Source organism: Photinus pyralis, unplaced genomic scaffold (genome assembly GCF_008802855.1).
Source record: "Photinus pyralis isolate 1611_PpyrPB1 unplaced genomic scaffold, Ppyr1.3 Ppyr1.4_LG1, whole genome shotgun sequence".
Lineage (NCBI taxonomy): Eukaryota > Metazoa > Arthropoda > Insecta > Coleoptera > Lampyridae > Photinus > Photinus pyralis.
Window position 1 is genome coordinate 8,046,851 of NW_022170249.1, and position 12,238 is coordinate 8,059,088.

The window sequence follows — 12,238 nt, forward strand, 5'->3', positions numbered from 1 at the left end:
AACCTCTCAAGAGTGATGCGGTTTAGCTTAGATCATACATTGATCTAACGGGTTTAGACTTACGCAAAAGTGGCAACAGCACAAGTCCAAAAATGTGATTTATAACTCACTTATTTGTGTAAATATCAAAACAGTAGGTATACAGTAGTTGTAAAAAATAATCTCTTACTAAGGGGATATTTTTATATTTTCCATGACCTGCCTATAGACCACAGTTTGTTTTTTCAAATAGTATATTTTTGTACCAATAAATTCCATATTTTTTTCTAATTAGAAAAATGTATGTTTGATAAGAAAAATTGAGATAAATAGGGAAAACTGTTATTCCGTCCTGAAAATATGGATTAAACAAAAGTAGGCTGTGGAATATACCTATGTAGTTCAATGGTTTTCCCTATTTATGTCAAATTTGTTCTTATCAAGCACACTGATAACTATATATTATCCTAATTAGAAAGAAAAATAAGGAATTTATTGGTGCAGAAGATATACATTCCATTTGAAAAAACAAAATTTTGGAACTAAGCAGGCTATGGAAAATATAAATACCTCTGACTACTTAGATTTTTTTACCACCTTTATTATTTATACACGGATTTGTAATTTATTTTGAAGGTATAAAAATCCTACTATAAGCAGGAAGGCAGAATGGAAACTTGCAAATCTTAGATAATATTTCTGTAGGTGTAAAATGGAATTATATGGATTACGGATAACAATTTCTGGTCCCATCAATTCATAGAAGTATAGACATGATCATAACTTAATATCGCACAAATTTCGCACGTTACCAGTATCACAATAAATAATGAAGTGCACTCATCTTAATCAATCTGTTAATTTCCTGTTAAATTTATTTAATTTTTATTGTATCAGAAAACTACTTAAATATAAGTAGAATATACAAATTGACAACAAATTATACATATTAAACTCACAAAATATGACCTTTCACATCATCTACTTAGTTACAATTGAACGCTACATTTCAGAAACTATAAAAATATACCAACCTTTCACTGTACAAAATATACAAACCTTTCAACAACAATTATTCTTAACAAAAGATAACAACGTTATATAAATAGAAATGCATGTATGCCATTGTATATTATATCCGTATATATATGATTATATCACACATGTATACAGTTTATATACATCTGTGACTATACACTACGCAAAAACCTACACAAGTTTTATGTATTGTGATTTATAGGTATAGTGGCAAAGTAGACGCTTTCTTACTCAAACTCAACTCCATTTGTGAGAAAATGTGTATAGACCAAACTGTCTGGACGATATGGGGCGTTTCTTTAGTAACGTATAACTTATTTTCATCACCCCTAATGGCCAGACAGTTTGAGACAGGTGTTATTGGTGCCAGTGACATTCTCTAAATAAAGCGTCTACTTTGGCCCACTATGTACAGGTACAACAGCAACAAAAATAGAGCCGCCATGTTACAGTGGTAGTTACATATAATTACACTTATACTATTGCCCGGTTTCACAAACGATGATTAAGGTTAATCACTGATTAAAAATATTAGAATGGGAAACATCTGAGCGTATAATCAAAGCTGGCTAACATTCAAATATTTTTAATCAGTGATTAACCTTAATCATCGTTTGTGAAACCAGGCATTAGTCTATTATACTTACATGTTACAAACAACAAAATATAATATAAAGTACAGTATAACACAACATTTAGTGCAAAATTTTCTCGATTTAATTATCGGCAAAAAGTAAAAATTTATGAGCTTATCACTTAGGTACTAGGTCTTCTAAGTGATCCTTTGCAATATGAGAGGAAGGATTTCTTCAAAATACTGCTTATAAATTATTTTCCTAAAATTGATCTCTATGTCAGCTACAATTAACCCATCAGTAGCCAAACACTATGATATAGTGTCAGCCCTATATGTGAGCAACCAATAAGACAGCGGATTGTATGTATCACATTATATCAATTTTTTTATCAAAGAGATCCAATTTGGCTAAAGGCTAAATACTCAAAGTTCGTTGTTTTATTATAGTGTTTATTGAAACCGAAACTTTCATTAACAGTGAGGAGTGAGCAATTGTAAAACTACCACGTTTGTTATTGTTGTGGAAAGATGATCATACAATGTTAATTTTAAACTCAATCGAAGACAGGCAGTGTTTGTGGCATATCCTGAAAAAGAGCCTTAAAAGAAATCGTAGGGGAGCTAACTATTCAAGAGGCGCCATCTTTAAATGAACTAAATAATTCACTCTGGTTGATTTTAAATTGCCAAAATCACTTTAGATGATTCATTCAAGATGATCACTCAAAATGAACCGTCTAAACGCGCCTTTAGTTTTAAGCGCGAGTGGGGAGAGTGACTAAGAAGCGTTGCGTATGTAAGCCCACGACTGACAAGGATGCAAAGAGACAGGTATGTGGTAGGCAGCTGCTGAGTGCATGCCGTTTACTACGTGTAATAAACAATGGGGCGTTCGCCATGTGAAGCGCTTCGCGAGCGCTATTAAAATGTCTCGTGAATGAGTGAGTTTATTTCAAAGCCTCCTACGAAAATTATGCATATAAAGGTCACAATTTTAGAAAATCTTAAATAAAATGAAAACCATAACAGATAGGTATAGGGCATAATTGATCGATGTAGAATTTTTTCCACATTTGCAAGTGCAAAAAACTAAAAGCAGGTTTCATTTGAAAAAATCAACTTTTTAAGGTTCGAAGTTATTAAACTTGACCATTAATTTTAACACGCCCTGTAGAAGGTCGATCACAATTTCATTGGCACGTAGCATCACGTCAGTATTGTTGATTTTCGAAGACTTTTTGAAATTCAAGTCAATGGAGCGAAAGGGCGCGAAAGAGAAACAGTCAAACGTCAAAAATTTTGAAAAATCTTGAATAACTTGAAAACCTCTGATGCTAGGTATAGGGAAATGTGATATCAAACGACGTAGATTTTCATGTAGATTTCGGAAATGCAATAAAATATAGGGTGTTCTATTTAAAATAAGAAAGTTGCTATCCACTTCAGAAAACCTCATTTAAATAATATTTAAAAAATCATAATTTTTCCAGATCTTTTGAAATTTCATTTTTGTAATTGTTGAAATTATGTTGAAGTCTAGTTACCTGAGAAAATATGAATATATAACATTAAAGAAAGGAGATGATGCGCTCTAGAATTATGGCCTGTTCTCACTCATTTTGAATTTTAATTGTTAATGGAATTATAATTTGACCACTGAACTATACTTATACTGGAATGCGCACTGGCGGTCTCCTGCCATAGGAACGTAGTGTGCCGAGAGAGATAATGGGCAAGAGGGATTTCTGTCACTATCACTCATTAGCGTAGAACAGAGATGTCCCTTGTGGCTCTCTCTCTCTCGGATCAGGCTGGCGAACGGAGCGGGCATTCCAGTATAACTGAATTTTACTATTGAGTTTACACCTTGTAGTCAAAATAATTAATGTCATATTTTTGACATAGAGTAAATATTTAATACGAACCTCACAATTTTTGTATAATCAATGTAATTAAGGAAAAGCATTCAAAGGTAAACATTACATACTTTGAAAAATTATTTTTTGTATACAAAATTTCACTATTTGTGCTAATGTACTACCAGTGTGACATTGGGCCGTATGAATAAAAGGAAGCAAATGCTTATACTTACAAAATTGAAAGTAAATACTCGTAACTGCCCCTTCATACTGGTCTGTTTAGCATGGTTTAGCAGCGCTGCACTGCGTCCTGTCCTGCTGCTCAGAAGCGCTGCTAAATCGCCCAGTGTGAAGGAGCAATTACGAGTATTTACTTTGAATTTTGCAAGTATAAGCATTTGCTTCCTTTTATTCATATGGGCCAATGATTTGCTTTGTCATTTATAACTGCCACATAAACTAAACCCACAGACCCCAGTGGTTGGCTTTCTAATGACGATACTTACTACAAAATCCTCAAGAGACGTCCATCACAGCGATTAGAGAACAGTGAGCCTTGGTTGATCAACAAACTCAGGACCATGATTCAAAATGGTCGTTAACGTTGCTGTAACCATTACACCCCAGAACAGAATAAACAAAAGAGAATCTGTCGAGTACTCCGAAGGTAAAATCGCACATGCCACAAACATAGCAATTGCTACTAATAATACGGACGGGAAAGTAATATACTTCCAACCACGCTCGATTCGCAATGGTGACTTAATTTCGGCAATGCCATGAAATAAGTCAATAGCATCTTGGCGGAAACCATCACTGAAATTATTCTTATAATACCTCGTCAACGAGTTAAGGCCATCTCTCATAAGGCCAACGTGCGTCCGTTTGCCGGTTCGTGTGAAATCAGTTTTAAGAGCACCTGTGCCAGAATACTGAAGACTAATTAAATCGGCATTATCTGCCCAAACTTCCTTAAACACTCGTTCTAAGGACGGAAATTCCTCTATACTCTCCTCACTTTTTATTATAGATAACTTATGCAATATGTTACCTAAACATCGTCTGGCAATCATGCTCTGTACGACATTAGTCCGATCTAAACAGTCCACACAATTAGTACGAAAGACGCCATCCTGTAGAAGAGGTATTGATCCATCTCTCAGTAACAAAAAGAATCCCATGTCGTCCTGCTCCAAAGATATGCGATCCAATAGTATCGACAAACGATCCCATCGCATGTGTCGGCACTCCGAATGGAAATCGAAAGGTTCGTATCTTACGAAAGGAAATCCGAGCGCCTGCACAGTGTCCGCATAAGCCTTTTGCAGCTTACCTTCAGAACCACGCTGATCGACCAAATCTAAAAGCACCTGTCGCCCATAATACACACTCAGGCTGTCCAAATGGCGAGCGCACGCACTTTGTTGCTCATCGGCTGCGACATCCACCAGATGTGGCGGCGGTTTGTACCTGTTCCAAGAAATAACTATGAAAGGTCGATAGTGTAAATAACAATGGTACAGTACATGTTCAAAACATCTTAAAACCACATCATTATCAAAAATGGCGAAATTTCTTAACAGTTCTATTTGCACTCATAGTTCTACAGTGTTTGACCAATTTTAGTAAAATTTCCATTTTTTTTAACTTTTATTTATTTATTTACTTGAAATAATCACCGTTGAAGAAATGAGGTACCAACTTCACATGGTATCTCATATTTTGTTGCTAGTTCTAATTACACCCGCATTAGTTCTAGTGCTATAGTATGGTATGGTAAGTCAGATAAGTAACCGCTAGAACTAGTCGACAAGCAACTATAAATACTACTTACTAAAGATCTACTAGGGAGGTTAATCACCAACCTACAACTAGCCGAAAGGAATAAACAGCAGCCGTTCCGGGTACCACTTTCATAAACAGTAGAATTGCAGTGTTCATATTTTTGCGAAGAACTCGAGAAAAAATTTAAAACCATTCCCGGTCCCTGTGGGGTGGACAGGACATTTTGAAAATTAAATTTAACAACCAGATACTTATTTTCTTCTCGGATTTCTCTTGTTAGCGCATTTTTTAGAATTAAAAAAAATATGCAGTTGGTGCAGAACAGTCCTGTGTATTGGATATCGTAAATAGAAATCAACTTACAATATTTTGTAAATCTGAGTTATATGTTTCTTGTATAGTGTATACCATGTGCCACATACTCCATGGTACTTAATTCTAAATCAGTATTAATATTTTCTTACGAACATATTACATACAGTCTGTTTCAAAACATAGCATTTTTCAAATAATAACAAAAATGTTATTTTTTATATGGAACACGCTGTATGTTATTACATCATATGATAGCTTCGAGGATAGGTTATTAAAATCTCATATACAGAGTTTTTTTAAAAGCGAACATAGGAGTTTGCATGCAATGTAATTTCCCTATGTTCGATTTTAAAAAAAACACATCAATCTATGAGGTGGGCGCGGTTCACATTCCCAAATCGCGCAACTTGTGTGACTATGAACAGCAACTCATAGTCGTTATGATGAAGAGCACTCGGTAAGATTTTTTTAAATAAGCCATGTGAGGCCATAGCAACTTTAGGATACATTTTTCTTAACCTTACGATAACTTCGACTTCACATGGCACGCGCTGACATCACAATATATTGTGAACCAACCTTCAATTATTTGTAGGTCATGTGCACCTGGTATTCTACTAATTTGATTTATTCAATACATAAATGAAGAAAATAAGTAACGAAAACAATTACAATAAATGTTCGAAGTGTCCTCCTTGACATTCTAAGCAATAACCTAACAGATTTTGGACGGCGGTATTTTTTAAAATGTGACAGCTGTCAATTGTGTCTACTACTCAAAAGATTGAGGTGTTTTTTTTTAAATCGAACATAGGGAAATTACATTGTATACAAACTACTATGTTCGCATTTAAAAAAATTCACTGTATACTACCATGAGTAGTTGAAGTATTGTCAAATATTTTTGAGTTGTTGTAACGAATGCTATAGCGCGTTCGCACCTCCAGATGCAGTTTGCGTCATTCTTCGATAATGCTATCCTTGTTTCCAACCGCATTGATGTCAAATTGACATATGATTAAATTGTAGTATTAAAACAAAACATAATCTCCTTGTGCTGTCATTGTCACGTTTGGCAAGCATGTACTGTATGTCCATAAACACCATACTGCATTTGGAGGTGCGAACGCGCTATAGTTAACGCGCGCGAGTGGTATTAAAAAGCGTAACTAGTATAAATGCAATAAATGATATTATTATTATTATCCAACGGATATTTCTTCCTTTACACGCTGATACGTATGTGTGGATCAACTTTTCTGCGTTCAAATCAATTTCTAACGCGTTTCCACAAAACATTCGAAAGTGACACTTGGTGAGTACCGACAAAAGTAACTACTGCCTTCTCTCTCACTACTTCGTCCAATTTTTTTAGCTGTGATGTATGTCTTAAAAAAACTCGCGAGCTTGGGTTCGAACCCGCGTCATCAAGTCGGCGGCTGAGCATTCCACGTGACGACCACGTGATGATTTTACTCCCGTCCAAATCCTATAGTGTATAACTGTATACTGAGCGAAGAAAAGTAGACACTTCAATTTAAAAAAGGCGCTATTGTGAACACTTTCTCCGTCCGTACGTCCCAACGCTCGTGTCACTATCAGATGCAGATCTTTACCTTAAGGTTTTTCGCTATTTGGTTCGTTATGGTTTGCACCAATGAAGGAATTTCTTCTGTGCCACTTACAAAAAAGGTTATAGCAAAAAAATTGATTACACCTCACAATTTTAAACTTTTGCCATTTATTGCGCTTATACAGTGTGTCCCAGATCGATTGCATGGATAACTTTCTTATTATTAAAGATCGAAAATGGGTTAAAGGGACAACGTTTTGCAGTTGCTTATTTAAAATTTCCTTGTGAAAGTTCAAAATGAGGAATAGGTTGAACCTCGGGATGAACGTAATTTCAAAAAAACTAAAATCGGTCATTTCCTTGAATGTCTTATATCATCCAAAGTATACGAGATACAAAAAAAGTTTCATATAAAAGTTACTGTCTTTGATACGCTTAATTTAGATTTGATGTAAAAAAATTCAAGTAGGCTACTTTTGAGGAACAACTACCAACTTCCTGAAGTTAAATAGGCGCCATGTTGGATTTTTAGATTAATTAATAGAATTTTTTATTCTCTTTTCAACGAGCCATCACAGCATAAGATTGAAAATAAGATACCAGTTATATCAACGGTTTTTGTATTTTAATCAAATAGCCTTGATGAATGAAAAAAAAACAAAATCTATTGGAGGCAACAAAACAATGAGATCTCAACTCCTCGGACCAAAAGAATTCACCCAGGTTGTATTTTTTTAATACAGCAAAAATTGAACCAACAGGGACAAAACAAACATCTTAGATACATGCCGCGCAAAGTCACGACATCTTTACATTTCGTCTTTATCTACTGTTTTTGTAACATTTTTGTTTGATAACAGCAAAAAAATGTTAATAGCCATACATAGAAGAAACCGAGGAAGAAACTAACACTTTGGTTAGAAATGTTGGAAATGCTCTTTTCGATTTTGTATAAATTATTCTAAAATTCTCCCCAAATCACTTGGCAGTATTAGTGTACAGGTCAGTTCAATTGTTTAGTCATTACAGCGATGGTGCAGCAATTGTTGTGATTGTAAAACAAGCAAGTACCTAATAATTGAATCTTTTTAAAGGATCTCAGAAAAACTAGAAAGTAGTGTTGTCTACCCCTGAAATTTCAAGGCAAAAGTAACAGTATCAATGTAGAGAGTAAGAAACAAGTAGGTATGAAATTGTATACACAAATATTCATATTTGGAAATTAAGAAAAAAATGTCGGTGGAATTCATAAATGAAAAACAAGTAAAACGATTTACATAAAGCGCATTTCCACTTGCATTCATTTCCCATTTGTAAGATGCAACTTCTGTTAAAATCGTAAAAATCCGCCCACAAATATGAAAGATAGCGTTGCACATGGGCAATCCATTGTTGACGTGCTACTTCAATTTCAGTTTATGCGAAGAATTTCATTTCAATGCTTTTCTAAATAAGAAAGTTGGAACTGCGCATGCGCAAACCAACATTTTGAAACTAATATTAGATTTTCCTTGTTCCAAGCGCCTAAGTATCAAATTTCAGTTAAATCTTCCATAGATAAAAAAGTTGGCACTGCGCATGCGCAAAAAAAATTTTGAAACTGGCGCTAGATTTTCCTTTATTCCAAGTGCCTATGTATCACATTTCATTTAAATTCTTTCATAAATAAAAAAGTTGGCACTGCGCATGCGCAAAACCAAATTTTGAAATTGGCGTTTGATTTTCCTTTATTCCAAGTGCCTATGTATCAAATTTCATTCAAATACTTTTATAAGTAAAAAAGTTTGCAATTCGGTTTATAAATGGTCGAGATGCGAAAAGGGCACTGTGAATTTTGAATCGATTCGATCCAACTTTTGGCATTGCGTATTATATGGCTAAATCTATGCCAATATTGAATTTCATGCAATTCAGTTCATAACTAACGGAGATGTAAAAGCGATCGGACATTTCTAAACAAAGTTATCGTTCACACGGACAGATAGATGGACAGACAGACAAAGGAACAGACGGAGAGACCAACCGGCAGGCGACAGATAGCAATGCAAATTTATAAACGATCTCTAGGATCGTTAATAAACGGCAAAAGTGTAAAATTATGGAACATGTAAAAAACGGTTTTTTGTTTTTTTACAATAACTTTTTTTGTAAGCGGTACAGAAAATTCCGTCCTTGGTGCAAGACTCGACACCATAACGAACCAAATAGCGAAAAAAGTAGAACAATAGCTCTTAAGATAAAAAACTAGTAGCGTCGCAAAGTTAGCGGACGGACGGACGGACAAAGTGGCCACAATAGCGCATTTTTTTTTTATTTTTGTGGAAATGCGCTAAAAATGAATACAATTTTAGCAAGTTAATGCAAAAATCAAAGTTGTTCGATCTAACCAGAATTAACATTGATTTTCCTAGATTTGACTACTGGAACTAGCAAAACAAATATTTTTTCAAAATAAGCTAAGGGCCTAAAAGGTTTAGAGAGCAACATCCTTCCGAAATTACTTTAAATTTTCGAGCTATTATCTAGGGATTTCAAAAATTAGGAACTGTCTGAACTTGGCACCTTGTTTCTCTTGTACTGATTATAGTACTAAATAACTGGGCTTTCAATCTAGAACTGTAGAAATTTTATGGGTGCATCTCTTAACTGCTAGTCCTCTGCGAACAATACCTCAAATCCGGATACTGGCTCCAATACAGAGGTATCGAACCGCGAATTTGCACAAAGCTCGCTCTATCACCCTGGCACTCCACAATCTGTTCGGTTTCGACGAAATTTGCTACATTTCCAACATTATCCAAACCTCGGCGGAACAGTCTTGTACCGGGTCGATTGATGCTTCTTCTTGAAATGACGGTCCAGGTAAAGTTGTAACCGTTGATCGAAAAGTCATTAATCGCCATAAACCCATGCAATAGTGGAAGACAGAAGTTGTGAATTTCCGGACGAAATATCTGTTTGATTAGATTGGAATTCCATACGAAGCGATGATCGGCCCTCTCAAATAAGGAACGATTCAAAAAGTCGGGCTCCATTAGATGTAACCGTTGCATTGTATGAGTAAGATCGTAAGTGTAACTAAAATACAAATACGGAGTGTCCAGTACATTTTTAATCATACTCAAGTATGAATTGTTATCATCTAACTGCTCGGCATTCAAATGGAGAGTACTACGATTATATGGAATAAGCTCACTGGAGACAAGGCACCAAACTGCATGACCGGCAATTGATCCAACGTAAGTGCGTTTCGTAGCTATGATTAGATACTGGCCGGCCAATAAACGAACGCTTCCGAGTAAACCACAAAACTCACGAGAACTTGTAGCAACAGGAATATCATTTACATTACTCTGCAAAGAGAGCGATTCGGACACACGATCCACTACCAAATACTTGGAACTCAATTTAGGACAAATGTAAAACTTATCCGGCGTTATAAACCTTAAAAACAGAATTTTAAATTCTCTTACAATGTTATATTATGTATACTTACAAGTTGAAATCATCATATACATCGGAGTAAAACATGTTTAGTAATCGCTTAGAATCAACTTATACATTAAATATTAAACTACAAAAATTATAAATAACAATATTAACTATTCTTTTTATAAAAGTACAAGGGTGTTGTAGATTGTAGATGATTCATTTAAAATTAAAATTATTTATTTTATAGGTTTAGGTTAACTTGTCAGTGTCACTGTCATTTAATTTTTATCCCAGTAGACAGTAGTTCCAAAACAATTGTGTTTTCAGTACGATATATGTCCATGCGAGCATCTTTCTGAGCAGTGTGGCCTCATGCCATCCATATGCTCCATGTGTGATGCCCGCGATGTTTTTTCCAAATTATCATTGGGCTGATCGGGTTTAATCAGATTGGTAGATTTTGCTTTAGCAACATTATTGCCACAATTGTTTCCAGCAAAATGACTTCATCCCCTTATAGTTTCCAGGTAAATTTTTACTAATCTGGTGTATTTAGTTCAAATATGGCAGACCTCCTAACAAAAAATAACACCACTCTGTCTCTGTAGTTACTGTATTTCTTAAATAGCAAGAAATGAAATGGTTTTCAATAGTTTAAATTGTAAAACGTAGATGTCTGTACCATCAAAAAAAATGAATAAATGCCAATCTTGTAACCTTTATATAATCATTATCAGTTCACTATCAAACATCATTAGGAAATGTAGCCCATAGGAATAGAGGTTTATTGCGCGTTGCTAACCAACGAAACCATTCTGAGCTTATTGAAATAGTGATAATGATGTATCACTAACGCATACCTCACTAACGTTAAACAGTATTATCTTTGGTTAAACTGAACTCGCATGTTATCTGTCAAAAATGTCTTTTTGCCTAAACTAAATTACGCAAAAAATCCTGTGTATTTAAATAGATTTTGAAAAGTATTTTACCCAGCTCTGTCCCCCGCCGCATCTTGGTTATACAGTGACTACTACACAGTACACACAGTGGCGACAAGCAGCAATTAGCTCTGCCCATCGCCACTCCGAGATTCACATCGCATCACTCCTATCTCTTTTAGTTCTCAAAATACTCCTGATTAACATTTTGGCAAGTTTGTATTGTTAGAACAATACTTTCAAATGTTTTGCTTAAAATCGATTAAACGAGTCAATACAAATTACTCACAGATAAAAACTAAACTGTAAACACTTCTGTGCAGTGCCAAGCACAGTTAGGGTCCATTCGCATGCATCCACTGAATAGTACTTTTCATTGAATAAGCACCTTATATTCAAAATGGTACTTTTCCTATTTATTTAGCAACGCTACAACAGCGCCACCATGCGTACCTCATGCTAGTACCTGATGAACAATGAACTTAGGTACAATAGAGGAAAAACCCACAAAGGAACAACTGGATGTACCCACTAGTGCTAGAGAAACGTAATCGAGGACTGTTCTCCACGCTGTTCGACGACTCATAAGGTGATGGTGATATTTTTGTCTTATTTTTGTGGTTAATAATGACAAGTGAACTCACACTGCCAAACTCTTAAGACTAGTTGTATTCCGACCACCTGTTTTATTGAAAAATGTTTCGCTACAACCAAGCTTAAGGGATTATTTTAAATAAGA

General features: G+C 35.1%; 1 protein-coding gene across 2 annotated transcripts in view; it reads right to left on the reverse strand.

The window, feature by feature from the left end:
- Positions 1–836: 836 nt before the first annotated feature.
- LOC116158681 (phosphatidylinositide phosphatase SAC1-like) overlaps positions 837–12,238 on the reverse strand; it is a 31,307-nt gene continuing 19,905 nt past the window's right edge. Inside the window, exons 1-4 of one of the 2 annotated variants that reach the window (XM_031471503.1) lie at positions 10,623–10,880; positions 9,797–10,570; positions 3,960–4,923; positions 837–1,853 (exon numbers count right to left, since the gene is read on the reverse strand). In XM_031471503.1, coding sequence (XP_031327363.1) covers positions 3,993–4,923; positions 9,797–10,570; positions 10,623–10,657 — 1,740 coding nt within the window. In that variant the 5' untranslated portion in view covers positions 10,658–10,880 and the 3' untranslated portion in view covers positions 837–1,853; positions 3,960–3,992. Of the gene's footprint in view, positions 1,854–3,959; positions 4,924–9,796; positions 10,571–10,622; positions 10,881–12,238 lie in introns of those variants that run through there. The other variant, XM_031471504.1, reaches the window with a different exon arrangement.